Source organism: Saccopteryx leptura, chromosome 2 (genome assembly GCF_036850995.1).
Source record: "Saccopteryx leptura isolate mSacLep1 chromosome 2, mSacLep1_pri_phased_curated, whole genome shotgun sequence".
In the NCBI taxonomy this organism is placed as follows: Eukaryota; Metazoa; Chordata; class Mammalia; order Chiroptera; family Emballonuridae; genus Saccopteryx; species Saccopteryx leptura.
This window is the reverse complement of record NC_089504.1, coordinates 110,403,207-110,422,345: the sequence shown is the minus strand read 5'-3', so window position 1 is coordinate 110,422,345 and position 19,139 is coordinate 110,403,207. Positions and strand designations below refer to the sequence as shown.

General features: G+C 36.9%; 1 protein-coding gene across 13 annotated transcripts in view; it reads right to left on the bottom strand.

Annotated features, from left to right (window-relative positions):
• Positions 1-19,139, bottom strand: part of OSBPL8 (oxysterol binding protein like 8) — a 168,257-nt gene that overhangs the window by 76,382 nt on the left and 72,736 nt on the right. For 5 of the 13 annotated variants that reach the window (XM_066368511.1, XM_066368510.1, XM_066368515.1 and 2 more), the window contains 2 exons: positions 13,400-13,436; positions 2,525-2,662 (listed from right to left, as the gene is read on the bottom strand). In XM_066368511.1, the coding sequence (XP_066224608.1) occupies positions 2,525-2,662; positions 13,400-13,436 (175 nt within the window). Of the gene's footprint in view, positions 1-2,524; positions 2,663-4,658; positions 4,738-13,399; positions 13,437-19,139 lie in introns of all 13 variants that reach the window. The other 8 variants (XM_066368513.1, XM_066368517.1, XM_066368514.1 and 5 more) reach the window with 4 other exon arrangements.

Sequence of the window (19,139 nt, the reverse complement as noted above, 5' to 3'; positions counted from 1 at the left end):
TCCGCCTAAAACTGTCATGGCGAACCTTTTTATAAAAACTGCCCACTTTTGCAGTGCTGGTCAACCTGGTCCCTCCCGCCCACTAGTGGGCGCTCCAGCTTTCATGGTGGGTGGTAGCAGAGCAACCAAATAGCACCGGGATTGGCCCACCATGAAAGCTGGAATGCCCACTAGTGGGCGGGAGGGACTAGGTTGACCAGCACTGCAAATGTGGGCGGTTTTTATAAAAAGAGTCGCCATCACGGGCCTAAAAGAATGTGGGTTTCACATCGCCGCTAAACGTCAAACAGTTTCATATCAAGTACAGATGAGTACAAAAGTTGTAAATCTTTATAATAGAATTTTTTAAAAAAATAAAAAAGTATCGCAAATCCATTCAACCAATTATTGGAAGTTAACCCTAGATTAGTCACACACAGAATTCTTTTCTGTATATCACTATCTTCTTAAATATCTCAATTTCCAATAATCAAAGACGCTTCCGCTTCTGAGTAGCTGAGATTTTAAAGTAGCAAAGAATATTAAAAATTTAATCGTGGGTTGCATAAACTCATTATGCAGGCCGGATCCAGCCTGCAGGCCATATGTTGGCCATGCCTGGTTAAAGGCATGCCTAGAAGGTTAAAACTATTCCATAATACTTTTTTATTGCACTGACATTTCCAGTGATGTTGGGGAAAACTGCTAGCACTTTAGCATAAATCAAGCCAAAGGCACCAAACCAAAGCAGCAGTCACTGATTCCTTCTCTGCCAGAAATGTTCAGTGATAGGCCAGGTTCACTTACAAATATCCTTGATGAAGCAGTAAAAATTAGTAATCATAATTTTTATTAATCATAAACACTGAATACAGGTGGTTTTAATATTCCATGTGAAAAATGAGAAGCATGTATATAGCATTTCTTTATACTATATTTTAAACTGTGTCAACACTTGGGAGATCGCATAATTAAGTGAACATCTATTTTCCAAATGACTAATGCATAACATTTCAAAATCATGTATGAGTAAAGAGCCATTCAAAGTTCAAGATAGATCAATAAATTTTAGTTCAACAGAGTACAAAAAGCTTACTGATGTGGTTTCAGGTTCCATATTGCAACAAATATTTAAGAAACCACTACTTGAGCCCTGGCCGGTTTGCTCAGTGGATAGAGCGTCAGCCTGGCATAAGGATGTCCCAGGTTTGATCCTGTCAGGGCACACAAGAGAAGTGACCATTTGCTTCTCTCTCTCACCTTCTCCCCCTTCTCTCTCTCTTCCCTGCATTCATCCAGTGGCTCAATTGGTTCCAGCATGGGCTCCAGCTATTGAGGATAGCTTGGTTGGGCCCAGTGGCAGCCTCAGGCACTAAAAATAGCTTGGTTAATTCCAGCATTGTCCTCAGATGGGGTTGCCAGGTGGATCCCAGTTGGGGTACATGTGGAAGTCTATCTCTCTATCTCCCCTCTTCTCATTTAAAAAAAAGAAAAGAAACTACCACTTGTCAGTTTTGGGTTAGTATGATAGAAGAATATCCACAATTATGTATAAAAGCTATTATCGCCAATGACACATATCTGTGAGGCCAGATTGTCTTCATATAGTATTTCAATCAAATCATCAGATCACAACAGACTGCAGAAGAGGATATAAAAAATTCAGGTATTTTTTTAAAGCTATAAATTAAAAAGATTTTCAAATATTGCAAATAGCAGTTCTCAACCAAAGATGACTTCTATCCCTCAAGGGACATTTGGCAATGTCTAGAGATATTTCTGATTGTCACTACTGGGGAAAGTGCTACTGACATCTAGTGGGTAGAGGCCAACAATGCTGCAAACATCCTACAATGCACAAGACAGCCCTCACACAACAGATTATCCAGCTCAAGATGCTAACAGTGCCAAGGCTGAGGAACCCTGTGGGAAAAGATTAGCACTCTTCTCACATATTTTTTATAAAAATATGTTATTCATATTCACAAGTGATGGGTTTATTATTATAATATAATAATTAATGATAAAGAATTTAAAATTTTTCTAGCTTTAATTTAGAAAACAGTAAATATCAATAGGTTAACCCACATAAACAAAAAGCTCTTTGAGGTCTTCAATAATTCCTACCAGTGTAAAGGAGTCCTAAGACCAAAAAGATTGAGAACCAATAATCTGAAGAACAGTAAAACTAAAAAGTATGCTAGCCTGATCTGTGGTGGTGCAGTGGATAAAGCATCGACCTGGAACGCTGAGGTCGGCGGTTCAAAACCCTGCACCTGTCTGGTCAGGTTGACGCTTCCTGCTAACCCCCCCCCCCATTCTCTCTCCTCTCTAAAATGAATAAATAAAAATTTTTAAAAATTCTAAAAATTATGCTAAAAACTATAAGAGAAATTAAAGGAATGTGGTCATTTCAAGATAGTATGGAAGGCCAAGACAAACAAAAACCCTATAAAGCCAACAAGTTCAAAAGAAGAAGTTATGATTGACCCAAAATGTCATTCTTCCCTTAAAAAAAACAAACCATGAAAACCATAACTCTTACCCTGGCTATGAGGACTTGCTGGACTAACAGATGGCTGATACAAATCCTTGGTTGGCGTTGAATAGGCTTCTTTCCCTTGGCGCTGACTCATCCTTCCTGGCGTCAGAAGTTGAGATTCTTCACTGTTTGCTACTACAGCTCAAGGAAAAAAGGGAAAAAGAATTAGAACTTTAGTGCTAGGTTTACATATGGCATAGTTAATAACATGGAATAGAACTATGATTGAACCTGCTTCAATGATCATATTAATTTTACCAACTCAATACTTTAATAAATTTGCATACTTTGTTTTCTTTTAATTTGCTATCAATCCCAAAAAAATTGATAGGCATATATGAGTAAAATTATGCACATTATAAAAATGAATATATATACTCAACTGATGAGAGAAAGTACCTCAAGGTTTACTCTTTATATTTACCAAAAGAATAATATACAAAAGACAGCCCTATTTCACAGAAGAAATACAAATGGTAAATAAACATATGAAAAGATACCCAGCCTCATTAGTGATCAGAAAAAAATAAAATAATTAAATAATATTTACATTCACTAGATTTCTACTCTAATATAATTCCTATTTTAGAGATGGGAAACTTGAGGTTCAGAGACCGCCTTGCCTAAGACTAAGTCATAGAGGTAAGAGCCTAACTCAGGGTGATTTGGTTCCAAACTCTTGCTTTTAAAAGTTTGCTGTCCCATAACCAATTTAAATAGTGTTTCAGGCTGCTATTAACCCACTTTTCTTCTATTTTACTAACAGAGGATAGCAAGGCCCAGTTCTAGAGATAACTTAAAAAAGAAAAATATTTAATGAAAGAATAGAGCAGATAATTGCAAGCTACACCACGGTGCCCTAGGATCTCCGCATCCTTTTACTTTATACTATATTTCTGTGCTTTCAGTCTGCAGAAGTTTTAGTTTTATTTTGAGTGAAAATGATTCTGTCTTCACTCTAGATTAATTAATCTTCACTCTAAGATTAATTTTTAACTTAACCAGAACTTCACATTCACATTTTTACCACCATATCCTTTAATCAAATTACTTTAACATGTTTCAATTATGCTGTTTTCGAAATATTTTAGCTTCTTAAATTTCAAAGCAAAAATTCAAAAATACTTTCATTTATCATCCAAGTAAAGACATAAATTTTCCCATTAGTCCATTAAAAAAAGAATCTACTCACTGGTGAATCCTAAATTTATATCATCTCCTGAACTCAAACTCACATATCCAATTGCCTGCCTTATACTCACCTCTATTCTTTAAGTGGCCACTCAGACTTATCCAGAACAGAATTCTTGATTCTGCTTATCCTCCAAACCTACCTCTCTCCTAACTCAGTTAGTAGAATCACTATTTCCCTCTCCCATGTTCTCAGGCCAAAAACTTTAGATTATCAATTTTTCTTTTTCTTTCACACTTCACATCCCATTTGTTTGAGATCTTTATCTCAAAATTTATCTGAAGTCCTTCTATTTCTCCATACTTCTACAACTGCCACTCTGTTCCTAACCACTATACTCTGTCCATCTATCAGATCACAGCAGCAGATTTCTACCTAGTCTTCAGACTGAAGGCTTGCTCCTTGCTTGTGTTAAGTTCATTCTCTATACAAAAGCCCAAGCAACCTTTGTAAATCATAAATCAGATTTGCATCATGCAGAAATATCCTCAATGGCTCTTCATTATACCTGCAATAAATTCCATGGCCTAAAATTCAACAGTATCTGGCTTCTGCTTATTTGCCGCCCAACCTCATTCTCTACCACCCTCCTCTTTACTCGCCTTTGGTCATGATGGCCTTCTTGGTATGCCTCAAAACATGCCATCTTGCCCCAGTCTCTGGGCCTTTATACCTGTTGTTCTCTCTACCAGAAATACCCCTCACCCAAAATTCCCCATTAGTAACCCCTCTCATTATTTGTTGTTGTGTTCAAATATCATCTCTTCAGAACAGCTCATCATGGTGACTTTTGATAAATAAGTTCCTGTTTTAATACAGTATATTTTATAAATTATTTTCCATTAGTACCCACTCCACCACAGTTATAGTATATAACTTTACACGATTTCCATTATAGCTCTTATCACTACCTGAAATAATGTCATTTATTTGTTTATGATCTACCTCCATTAATCTATAAACTCCACAAGAGAAAGAAATTTTGTCTGTTTTATTTTCCAATAAGTCCTCAAGTCCTGGTACACTGAAGGTGTTTAACAAAATTTCACTGAATAGCTCAATCAACAAATTTTACATTTTTATGAAACTTCATTATCAAAAAGTATATGGTGGCTCCTTCAGTTACTAAATCCAAGATCCATTTAACTCCTAAAAATTATTATTGAAATTAAAAATTCATGGTGCTGGTGTAGGAAGACAAACTGACCTAAAGAACACAACAGAGAGCTCTCAGAAACAAACGCATGATAATGTGGAGAATGGATATACAATAAATTAGGGAAAGACTATTCAACTACTGATTCTAAAAAAACTATTTATTCATATTGGAAAAAAAGGTCTCTACCCTCACCACACACAAAAAATAATTTTATAAAAATTAAAGATATAGCCTGACCAGGCAGGGGCGCAGTGGATACAGCATCAGACTGGGGTGTGGAAGACCCAGGTTCAAAACGCTAAGGTCTCTGGCTTGAGTGCAGGTTCATCTGGCTTGAGCAAGGCTCACCAGTTTGAGCCCAAGGTCTCTGGCTTAAGCAAGAGGTCACTCAGTCTGCTGTAGCCCCCGTCAAGGCACATATGAGAAAGCAATCAATGAACAACTAAGGTGCTGCAACAAAGAATGATGCTTCTCATTTCTCTCCCTTCCTGTCTGTTTGTCCCTATCTGTCCCTCTCTCTGTTTCTGTCACACACACACACACACACACACACACACACAAATTGAAGATATAAATGTAAGCCCTGGCTGGTGGCTCAGTGGCTAGAACGTCAGCCTGGCCTATGGACATCCTGGGTTTGATTCCAGGTCAGGGCACACAGAAGAAGTGACCAACTGCTTCTCCCCATTTCCCCCTCCCTTTATTCTCCCTCCTCCCTTCCCGCAGCCAGTGCCTCAACTGCTTTGAACGTGGTGCCAGGTGCTGAGGATAGCTCGGTTACTCCAAGCATGTCAGCCTCAGGCACCAAAAATAGTTCGATATTCAAGCATCAGCCCAAGACAAGGCTGCCAGGTAGATCCTGGTCAGGGCACATACGGAAGTTTGCCTCACTATCTCCCCTTCTTGCACCTAAACAAACAAACAAAAAGATATAAATATAAAAAGCAAAACTTGAAAACTTTTAGAAGAAAATATAAGAGTATCTTTATAAAACATGGGGTAAGGGCTGATTTCTTAAAAAAAAAAAAAACAGGACAAAGCATGGTCTGGGCTGGTTGGCTCAATGGTAGTGCACTGGCCCGGCATGTGGAAGTTCCAGGTTCTATTCCTGGTCAAGGCACACAGGAGAAGCAACCATCTGCTTCTCTACCTCTCCTTCTCCCCCTTCTCTCTTTCTCTCTCTCTTTTCCTCCCACAGCCATGGCTTGAATGGTTTGAACAAGTCAGCCCTGGCACTGAGGATGGCTCCATGGTCTTGCCTCAGTGCTAAAATAGCTAGGTTGCTGAGCTTCAGAGCAATGCCCCAGATGGGCAGAGCATTGCCCCATAGAGAACTTGCCAGGTGGATATCGGTTGGGGCGCATATGGGAGTCTGTCACTCTGCCTCCCTGCCTCTCACTCATTAAATAATAACAAAACAAAGCACTAGGCATAAAATAAAGAATTGAAAAATTCCACTACACTAAAAAAATTAAGAATTTAATAAAAAGATACCATAAAGAAATTGAAAAATAAAACACAAAACAGGGAAACATACTAACAACACATTATTAACAAAAGGTTAATATTAAGAATAATTTTTTAAAAAACAAACTTATAAATCCATTAGATTAAGACCAACATTGCAATATAAAAATGGGGTGGCATGCATCAGAAAGAACAAAATACCAAGAAATAAATTTAACCAAGGAGGTGAAAGACTTGCACAATAGTACCCCGGATCCACGGTTTTACTTTCAAAGGTTTGCTACCCATGATAAACCATAATCTGAAAATATTAAATGAAAAATTCCAGAAATAAGCAATTCATAAGTTTTAACCTGTATGTCATTCTGAATAGCATAATGAAATCTCATGCCATCCCACTCCATCCCATCTGAGATGTGAATTATGCCTTTTCTTCAGCATATCAATGCTATATGTACATTTTGAGAGAGACCACATTCACATAATTTTTATTACAGTATATTGTTATAATTGTTCTACTTTATTAGTAGTTATTGCTGTTAATCTCTTACTGTGCCTAATATATAAATTAAACTTTATCAGAAGTATGTATGTATGTTATGTATGTATAGGAAAAAACATGGTGCATATGGAGTTTGGTACTTTTCGCGGTTTCAGTCATCCACTAAAAGTCTTAGACAGTATCCCATGGGTAAGGAAGATCTACTCTACACTGAAAACTTTTAAGATTCTGATGAAAGAAGATGAAGATGATACAAATAAATGGAAAGATATTCCATGCTGATGAAATAAAAGAATTAGTATTGTTAAAATGTCCATATGACCCAAAGCAATCTAAAGATTCAATGTAATCCCTATCAAAATTCTAATAACATTTGTTTTCTTAAGTGAGAAGTGGGGAGGCAGACAGACAGACTCCTGCATGTGCCTAGACCAGGACCCACGTGGCAAGCCCCCTATGAAGTGACGCTCTGCCCATCTGGGGCTGCTGCTCCATTGCTCAGCAATCGAGCTATTCTTGCACCTGAGGCAAGGCCATGGAGTCATTCTCAGCTCTCGGGGCCAACTTGCTCTAACTAAGCCATGGCTGCAGGAGAAGAGAGAGATATCAAGAGAAGAAAGAGAGGGAGGGTGGAGAAGTTGATGGTTGCTTCTTCTGTGTGACATGACTGGGAATGGAACCAGGGACATCCACATGCTGAGCTGACGCTCTACCGCTGAACCAACCAGCCAAGGCCCAATAACATTTTTCAAAAAAATTGAACAAAGAATCCTAAATTTTGTATGGAACCACATAAGACCCTGCATAGTCAAAGAAATCTTAAGAATAAAGCTGTAGGCATTAAGCTCTCTGATTTCAAACTATATTGCAAAGCTATAGTAATCCAAACAGTATAGTATTGGCATTAAAAATATATATATAGATCAATGGAACAGGATAGGAAGCCCAGAAATAAACCCATGCCTACATGGGCAATTAATTTATGAAAAAAGAGCCTGACCTGCAGTGGTGCAGTGGGTAGAGCACTGACCTGGAATCCTGAGGTTGCCATTTTGAAACCTTGAGCTTGCTTTTCAAAGCACATATGACAAACAATGAGCAACTAAAGTGAAGCAACTAGGAGTTGATACTTCTTACTCCCCACTTCCTCTCTCTCTAAAATCAATAAATAAAATAAAATAATTTATGAGAAAAGAGCCAAGAATATACAATGGGGAAAAGCATAGCTTCTTTAATAAACGGTGCTGAGAAAAGTGTGTATTGTTATGCTATCTTACATCATACAGAAAAGTTAACTCAAAATGAATTAAAAACTTAAATGTAAGACTGAAATCATATAACTCCTAGAAGAAAACAGGCAGTAAGCTCCTTGACATTAGACTTAGTGATGATTTTTTGGATCTGACATCAAAAGCAAAAATAAGTGAAACTACATCAAACTAAAAAGCATCTGAACAGTAAAGGACACCTTCAACAAAATGAAAAGGTATCCTAGTGAATGGGAGAAATTATATGCAAATCAAATATCTGATTAGGGGCTAATAGTCGATATATATAAAGAACTCATACAACCTGACTGACCAGGCGGTGGCGCAGTGGATAGAGCATCGGACTGGGATGTGGAGGACCCAGGTTCGAGACCCCGAGGTTGCCAGCTTGAGCACGGGCTCATCTGGTTTGAGCAAAGCTCACCAGCTTGGACCCAAGGTGCCTGGCTTGAGCAAGGGGTTACTTGGTCTGCTGTAGCCCCACGGTCAAGGCATATATGAGAAAGCAATCAATGAACAACTAAGCTGTCGCAATGAAAAACTAATGATTGATGCTTCTCATCTCTCTCTGTTCCTGTCTGTCTGTCCCTATCTGACCCTCTCTCTGTCTCTGTAAAAAAAAAAAAGACTCGTACAACCAATAGCAAAAATAGTAATTATTATAATCCCATTGAAAATGGACAGAGTATCTAAATAGACATTTTTCCAAAAAAGACATATATATTCAACAAGAATAGGAAAAGGTGCTCAACATCACTGATCATCGTAAAATGCAAATCAAAACCACAATAAGTTATCACCCACACCTTTTAAAATGCAATTATTAAAAAATCAATAAATAAAAAGGATGAGGATGTGGATAGAAAATATCCTTGTGCACTGATGGTGGAAATGTAAACTGGTGCAGTCATTATGGAAAACAGTATGGAGGTTTCTCAAAAAATTAAAAATAGCCTGACCAGGTGGTGGCACAGTAGACAAAAGCATCGGCCTGGGATGCTGAAGTTCCAGATTTGAAACCCCGAGGTCACTGGCTTGAGCATGGGCTCACCAGCTTGAGTGCAGGGTTGCTGGCTTAAGCCCAAAGGTCACTGGCTTGAAGCTCAAGTTCACTGGCTTGAGTAAGGGGTCACTGACTCAGTTGGAGCCTCTTAGTCAAGGCACATATGAGAAAGGAATCAATGAACAACTAATGTGCCGCAATGAAGAATTGATGCTTCTCTTCACTCTCCCTTCCTGTCTGTCCCTCTCTCTGTCTCTCAGAAAAAAAAAATAAAAAAATAGAACTATCATATGATATAATAATTCCACTTAAGTATATTTACCTGAGGGAAATGAGAACACTAAATTGAAAAGATATATGCTCTCCCATGTTCACTGCAGCTTTATTTACAATAGTCAAGATATGGAGAGACAACACAAGTATCAATGAATAAATGGATAGTACATATATCTATAATGGAATATTATTCAGCCATAAAAATGAAATCTTGCCACTTGTAACAACACTGATGGACCTTGAGGGCACTATGCTAAGTGAATTAAATCAGATGGAGAAAGGCAAATAAAGCATGCAGAATCAAAAAAGACAAACAACAACAAAACCTGAGGTTATACTGACTGGTGGTTGCCAAAGTGAAGAGGTTGGTGAGGGGGTGAAAAATGGGTGAAGGGAGTCAAAGGTACAAACTTCCAATTATAAAATAAGTCAAGTGGATATAATACAGCATGGAAAATATGCTAATAACACTGCATAGCATATTTGAAAGTTGCTAGGTGAGTAAATCTTAAAAATTCTCATCACAAGAAAAAGGATCTGTAATTACATATGGTGATGTATTTAACCAGACTTATTGTGATCATTTTGCAATATATACAAGTATCAAATCATTACACTGCATACCAGAAGCTAACAATGTTGTATGTAACTATACCTCAATAAAAAAAAAAAAAGTTGTAACACATATAAAAAATGAAAATAGGGGAAAAACTTGAATGGTGATTTCATAAAAGAAGAAATGCAAATGGTCAATAAATATACAAAAACACGCTCACCCTCTTTAGTAATTATAAAAATATAAATCAATATCACAATGAAATAAATATTTTACACTCAATATAAATGACAAAATTATTAAGTCTGATCATAGCCAATAGATAAGAGTGGGAACAATGAGATAGTTTAAGCAATGATGGTAAAGTATAAACCAATATAAGCACTTTGAAAACTGTTTTTAAAAATATTTATTTATTTTAGAGAGGAAGGGAGAGAGAAGAAAAAAGAGAAAGGGGGGGGGGGAGAAATACTGAACTGTTGTTCCACTTATTTACACACTCAATTGGTTGATTCCTGTATGTGCCCTAACTGGAGATCAAACCCTCTGAACTACCCAGCCAGGGTTGGAAAACTAGACCTGTTTTATTAAGTTGATTTCAGTATACCCATGGGTCTAACAATTCCATTCATCACTTTTTAAGTAGAAATCCTCTTATATGCGTACCAAAAAACAAAAATAAGAATATTGATCTCAACATTGTTCATAGTAGCAAAAACCAAAATAAATACTCATCAACTGAAAATAAAATGGACTTATATGTTGTGGTCTATACATATAATGAAATCGTATGTAGCACAGAAAAAGAAGTTATTTATAGCTATACCCAGCAACATGGCTGAATCTTGAAAATAAAATGTTAGCCACAAAAAAACAAAAAACAAGTACTAAAAGATGAGATTATCATGCTACCATTTTTATAAAATTAAGAACCCAATAAACCTTAGTGAAATATATGAAGTTTAAAAAAAATCTATTTAAAGAAAGTAAAGACACCCTGCTTGGTTGGCTCAGTGGTAGAGTGTTGGCCCAGTGTATGGACATCCCGGGTTCGATTCTGGTTAGAGTATACAGGAGAAGCAACCATCTACTTCCTCATGCCTACTACCTCCCTTCTTTCCTTCTTTCTTTCTTCTCCCCCCCCCCCCCCTGCCCTGTTGCCTCTGCCATCTCCCACAGCCATAGCTTAGTTGGAGGAAGTTGGCCCCGGGCGCTGAGGATTGCTCCATGGCCTTGCTTCAGGTACTAAAATAGCTTGGTTGCCAAGCAACAGAGCAATAGCCCCAGATGGGCAAGAACATTGCCTGGTAGGGGGCTTTCTGGGTGGACCCTGATTGGGGCACATATGGGAGTCTCTCTCTGCCTCTCTGCTTCTCATTTAAGAAAAAAAAAAGCACAGAATAAGAAATACAAAATAGTAATTAGTCATCACGTCTGAGGGTAGGCACAGGGAAAGAAGAAAGAAGCACATAGATGGACATGAAATATTTTTAAGGTTCAGGTCCTTAAGTGGTAAGTGCAAAATGTATTCACTATATAATTATGCTTTATGATTTACATATGTTACACTTTTTGTAGTATCAAACAATATATTTAAGGCTAATTTAAAATACATTATGAGAAGAACAATTAATAGAATTAAAGTATGCTTTAGTATTCCATCAGTAAGACACAGATACCTATGTCTAGAATAACATTATCATATAAAAAAGGAAATAGTCTAAGAAGTTTAAATTTTGTTCCATTCACCCCTTTCTAACTTATTACTGATTGAGGTATTACTGCTTATGATTTTGATAATCTTGAAGTGAGAAGATTTGTAGAAATAGCAATATATAGAGCATACTTCTTTAGAAAAAAAACAGAAAGCCTCTATTTCTATTTTTTATCTCACCCCTTTCACAAACATTAACTACTATGTATAAACAAAAAAGATTTAAATATAAAAATCATTTTGATATCTTAACATCATTTGCAACTTAATCTCAAAAGGGTAGTGACTTTTTATCATAGCCCTTGTCATAAAAGTGACAATAAATACTTGGTAAATGACTGAATAAATATTTGACATATGAATCACTGCATGATTTCAGTGTAGCTTCTGATAGTACAATCAATTGCCTCATATACTAAAGATAGCATTACAGTGCCCTCTCCTGGATGTACTTTGTAGTGGAAGGAAAGTAACCTATTTTGCTGTTCATATTGATTTATTATTTTAACTACAATAGAAAATAATCATACTGGAATAATTAATAATAATATAATTAACATACCAGCTGCCAATTCTACGGAGAATATGACTCTGTAACCACCATTTTTTACCTTCTGAATTTAACTCGTCAATATAAAATCTGAAGAATTTTACAAGCTTCAAAGTCTGGTGTTTACCCTTAATCTAAGTGAAAGCTAAAATGAAGTAATCTTTTTAAAGTCATAAATAATCTCTATAACTTAACTATGTTGGTATATATAACATTATAGCTTTTTCATTCAATAGTACAGATCCTAATAAAGTACCATTTGCTCCCTTTGCCAATGAAACAGCAAAACAATGAACTCCAAAGCATAAATACTAAAACTTCCTAAATCACAAAGCTCTTTAATAAAGTTAAAAATCTTTGTCTAATTCACAATGCAATAATATTTTGATTACTAAGAACCAGTAAAAGACACACTGGGCAGGTAACCAATTCTAACTCCTTGGACATTTCATTTCTTAGCTTCAGGCTCTTCATTTATAAAACTGACACTTTTTTAGATGACATCTGAAGTTCCTTTAACCACAATAATTCTATGATTTTTAATAAAGTTGTCTCTGTCACAATGCTTTGAAATGATCTATTTATGAGTCTGACTTCCTTTGTTAGACTGTAATGATCCTTAAGGGCAGGACATGTTTTATTCATTGTGTATCCCCCAAAGCTAGTACAGTGCAGTCAAAAAATTTTTTTTGGACATAAAGAGAACATCTCCTAAATTCCAAAGATGAATCATGTTTCACTTATGAAATTCCAAAGTATAAATAAGACATTTTCATAAACAGATTATTATGTAAAACTTCTGACAAAACAAAACAGTATTTCTCGTTGCCAAATGGCAGTGAATTTCTTACACCATGTCTAGCCTCCAAGTAGTCTGACCTATGCTTTTGTGATGATTGCAGAAAGAAATACTGTGATGAAAGGTTCTAAATTATTAACTAAATAATTAAGTAAATAATCTACTGTTAGATAATCAAGATGTAAATATACAAATAAGTATCAATCTCAGATGGACAGTGACAACAGATGGGCACTGAAGGGCCATTTATACTCTATACTTCATATTTGAATACCTGGGGAAAAAAAGTAGAACACTTAATAATGAAAACAAATATACCATATGCCTTTTATAAATACATATCAAAATATTATCATGTCTCCAAACATGCCATTTGAACTTTAGCTACTTACTTGATGGCCCAAGGACATCTTTGTTATCACCAAGAAGCTTTTAGTGCAGGGTAATTGCGCAGCAAACAAACACAATCCAAACAAGGAAGAAGCACAATGCATCAGGAGTGAAGCAGCAGTGAACCAAAAGGACAAGGAAAATAGCATTAGTTTATAAGTAGAAAGCACATGCACGTCAATCCTAACATCACAATTCACAAGGAATTTCCTTTTCTCACATAAAAAGATTGTGGCCTAGGCATTATCCGCTATTTGTTTTATTCTGGAAAATGAAGGTAGAAAGAGAAAAATGAAATCACCCAAGTATTTTGTTTTGAAAATTACTCAAAAAATTGCTTTCAATTATAATTTAAGATATGGGTTAGGAGTAGTAAAAAGTATTTAGAAATGTAAAATACAGCCAAAAGTTATCTGTTCTTTAAATTTAAATGGTTCAAAAATATATAACACCCATGCACTATTAAATTTTAGTTCTGCATGCCATGAAAGCACTTAATAATGTATGAAAACTCAGTCTATTTTTTTCTATAAGAAGAAAGGAACATTTACTGAGTACTTATTTATTTTATTCCAAGTGTTGTGTGAAGACCTTTTACAAAGACACCAACAAAGAGAAACATTTATTTTCTCAAATGGCAAAAACAAAGAGAAATACTGATTAGAAGAATAAATGTTTTAAGTCAGAGAAAATTTTCTTAGGAACTACTAAATATCAAGCATATCATCTGGGGCTACTAGTCTTTAAGAAGTAAGAAGACCCAATTTTTAAATGAATAATTTGTAATCAACTAAAAGAAACGAAAAAGAATGCTGACCTTCTGTCTAGTAACTATTGTAACATACAACATTAGACCAAATGTCACCTATGGACAAGTGTTTTGATCTTCTTTTGTAGAAATAAAGTCCTTGGCTCTCCTTAAATTTCCAATACCAAGTATGGGAACATATCAAAACTAAAGTAACAATAAAAACAAAACATTCCCACCGATTACATGATTGGTTGGCCTTATTTAAAGGGAATGAGGTACTCCTAATTGGATATGACCAAAAAAGGTAGCAGTTGTTTGGTTGGGGCTTCAGTTGTCTCCTAGAAAAAATCTTGCGCTGTTAGTTCCCTGAAGTGATGGTTATTTCACAATACTTGAAGGTAGGTTCTAGTGCCTTTTTAAAGGCATTTGCTCATTAATTAATTAATTAATTAAATACAAGCATTTGCTCTTCATTTTTCTGAAGTTGCTCATTTAAGCACATTCTTCTATAAACTGATTTCAGTTTCACAGGATAAACCAAAAAATATATAGTTTTAGTGACAATGAATTATACTCAAGTCTTTTATTACCATGTTAGAACACATTAGAACAACTAGCAAACACATGGGAAAAGATGAAAATATTTGCTACCGGGTAGGCGATATCTGAAACAGCCCAGTGCTCCCTCTTCTTGGTGTATTATCTCCTCTCTTTAAGCATATGCCAGACTTGCTAAGATCACTTCAAATGAACAGAATATGGCAGAAGGGATGTCACTGCTGAGATTAAATTGTAAAAAGACTACGATTTCCGTCCTGTTTGCAGTCTCTCATTCATTTTTGGGTAGATCACCCCAGAATAAGCTGTTGATCTGAGGCAACATTGTAAAGAGGCCCATGACCCAAAAAACTGAGGTCTGTCAACAACTACTATGTGTGAGCCTTTAAGTGAATGAATTTCTAACCTTGACCCTTCTCCTCTCTCCTCCCCTTCCCATTCAACCAATCAAGGTTTTAGGTAAGATTGCAACAGGCCCTCTCTCTGGTAGTTTGACTGCAACTATATAGAGACTTTGAGCCAGAGACAACTAGCAAAGCTGTTGTTGGATTCCTGATCCATAGAAATTTGATACCACTCAATTTTAGGATGATTTGTTATCACCAATAAGTAACTAATACTGGAAAACTGAAAGAAGTTAAGAAACTGACAGAAACTGTGGCAAACTTTATAAATGCTTCATTTACATATTCTAAAAACCGGTTTCCGTACTGTTAGGAATATTCACTAGTTTCCCTAGATTTACTGGAACTTCCTAAAGGAAAGCAATGGTTCTAATGATTTATACATGATTGGGAGTATTTAATTGCACAGGGCTGGTCATGTTTGAAGGTTTCTGAGTTGGTCTTCTGAAGGTTTCTGAGTTGGTCTTCTATGTAGGATAAAAAACGAAGTTTACTTTCATTTCATTGTACAGTCCTGTTATACAGGCAGTCCCCAGGTTGTGAATGAGATAGATTCTATAAGTTTGTTCTTAAATTGAATTTGTAAGTATGTTGGAACAGGTACATTTACCTATTAAATGCATCTTAGACAGATGTTTCTTGTTTTTTTTTTTGTTCTGTTTTTTTGTATTTTTCTGAAGCTGGAAACGGGTAGAGACAGTCAGCCAGACTCTCGCATGCGCCCGACCAGGATTCACCCGGCACGCCCACCAGGGGCGACGCTCTGCCCACCAGGGGGTGATGCTCTCCCCCTCCGGGGCTTCGCTCTGCAGCAACCAGAGCCACTCTAGCGCCTGGGGCAGAGGCCAAGGAGCCATCCCCAGCGCCCGGGCCATCTTTGCTCCAATGGAGCCTTGGCTGCGGGAGGGGAAGAGAGAGACAGAGAGGAAGGGGGGGGGGGTGGAGAAGCAAATGGGCGCTTCTCCTATGTGCCCTGGCCGGGAATCGAATCCAGGTCCTCCGCATGCCAGGCCAACGCTCTACCGCTGAGCCAACCGGCCAGGGCCAGATGTTTGTTTTAACATAGTATTTATGTTTACATTTCTGTGCATAATACTTAAACATTTTCAAATCTACGGAACCTATCTCATTTGTAACCCAGGGACCACCTGTATTCTCAAATTCTGTTGAGTAACAACATTGTGTCAACTTCCGTGCAGCTGCACTCCTTGCCTGCTTACACCCAGAAAATAATCCCTAGCATATACAGCAACTTCTGAATATGTTTCAAATTATGCTGACTCTCAATTTCAGATTCTCAAGCACGTTTGGGTCATATAAATCTGATTCTATTGAATTAAACCAATATTATTTTCAGATTGAGATAGAATAATAATAAAAAAAACCATACTCTATCCATCCATCCACCCACCCAAATGTTTACTGAATACCTACTATATAGACAAGTATCTTTTTTAGGCACCAAAGACTATATAGTAGTGGACAAAACAGACACAAACCCTGCCTTTGTGGTAGTTATGTAGTGGGGGAGAGGAACAACAATATAGCAAACAAGTGAAAAAGTGTTGTAAATTATATAGGAAAAGTACTAAGAAAAAAAATATGCAGAAAATGAGGATATATCAAATGTTAGGGAAGAGAGAATTAAAATTTTAGATAAGGTGTTTTTAGAAGGCTTCTCTACAAAGCTGACTAAGTTAAGGTATCTTACCTTAGTACATAAAAAGGAGGGGTATTCCAGGCAGAGGGAGGAGCGAGTAGAGTAGAAGATCGGTAAGGGAGCAAGTTTGGAGTGTTTGGGGAATAGTAAAAAGTCCAATGATACAATGCAAATAGGAGAGTAACAGGAGATGCGGTCAAAGAAGTAAATGGCTGCCAGACTGTATGGGACTTCATAAGTAGGTCATAAGACCTACTCAGAACTTTGATTTTACTCTGAATTGAGATGGGGGCCACTGAATGGTTCTGAGAGGAGAGCCATAATCTGCTTGTTTTAACAGGATGGCTCTGGCTGCGATGTTGAGAATAGAATAGCGGGACCAGGGCGTAATCAGTTAGGAGGTTACTGCAATAAACTAGGGGAGAGATGAAGAAGACTTGAACCAAGGTGGTAGCAATGAGGGTGATGAGAAGTAATGAGTTCTGAAAATAGTATATTGTAAGGTAGAGCCAATGATTTCTAAATAGACTAAGTATGAGGTTAAAGAAAGAAAGGAATCAAAATGATGTCAAGTGTTGAGGTCTCAGCACCTGGAAGGACAGAACTAACTGCCATTATCTGAGCTGCAAAAGACAGCTAGTTTATAGGGAAAAATTAAGTAGCTCATCTTGGAACAGGTAAAGTTTGAAACACCTGTTAGACTTCCAAGTCAAAATGTCAGACAGGCAGTTGAACAAACAGGCAGGGAAAGGTTTGTTGGAGGAAAGCCAAAGCACCGAGTGACTTTCTGTTCCCATCCTGAAGTGAAGGTTGAGGCCAAGCACTCATGAATGAAAGCAGTCATGTTCAAGGAAGGCCCAAGGACGTGAGTGTTTGGCCCAATCGGAGCTTTCTGCAGGCCAGGAATCAGATAGCACATGGTGTTTTAGTCTCAGAAAGAGCAAGAGAAATCTAATCAGTTTTGTAAAACTAAGTAATAAAATTGTACACTGTATTCTGCTTGTTAGCTTCTCACGCAAGATGACATATTTCTGCTTAATAAATTGGATAACTGATCTCTCCAAGGTATCTCAATCCACGAGAGATTGGGGTCCTCCACTTGCAGTATTGTTGCTGTCTCATTCCTTTGCGGCTCCTCTTCATGAAACTCTGATCGTTAACAACAAAGGTTTAGGCTGGTAAAAAAATAAATATATATAAATTATGATATTTGAGAGTTAGGATATATGACCTCAATGGCCCCATCACAGTAGAATGAAAAATGACAAAAAAATGAAAGAACAGGCACCAGAAAACATAACGGAACAGAACTAAGAACCAAGGTGAAACACTCCGAATAAAAGCAGAAACACAATGAAAAATAGCAGAGCCTCAGAAACCTTCCCCAGAAGGATGTGGATACAAAGACTAAACCGAGTGCAAGTAAAATCCTCTCAGAGTGGTTGGTAAGTGACATTAATGGTAGATAGGATGCATTACTTACACAGTAATTTTACCAAGTAACTTAATATCACTGAAGTCTGCCGCACATGGCTAAACTGGACACCATTAACTTCTTATTCTAATTACTGTTAGGATGTGGGTCTGACTCGTGCAGTTACATATTGTGTAACATATGAATAAAGACAAAGTGAAATTACTGATGTGGAAACTCTACACAAGTGTCTTGTAATACACACACACACACACACACACACACACACACACACACAAAGCCACTCTTCTTGGCTTTTGTTAGCAAACCAAAATACTATTAAAATCTCAAAGAATCCAGGAACATCCCTCAGCTTGTTCAGAAAAAGATCATTATGATATGACAGATATATTTTCTCTATTTGAACAATTTACCATGTTTACCCTATCCCTTAGACAACGTCCACACAGTCACATCAATAATTTATTTATATGTTAAAGAATATATAAATTATTGATTTTTGCAAAAGGTACAGGCTGAAAGTAATATAGTGGCATGCCAGGACACTGCATGAAACAAGCCATTAACTATGTTATTCCTGATTTTAGTATCTAAATCTCAGAAAAAGAACATCATGCACAATAATGTGATCTAATTTTATTGTACTTCTAATTATTTGCCATGTATAATTAGCATAAAACTTAAAATGTTTAAGAAATCTAAAGTAATAGCTAGAAGCTCATAACCCCTCTCTGTCCTGGGAAACCTCTCAGTACTGAGCAATCCAGGATAGATGGCCACCCTATTAGACAGAAATAACCCCATGAGATCTGTACAGTCGCTGGATTCCATTGCCTTTAGCACAGCACCTCCTTAGCATACATAGTGATCTGATGTAAGTCATCTTTTGAGCTTAAGTGAAAGCACAAAGAGCTTACCAAGCACTGATATGAGT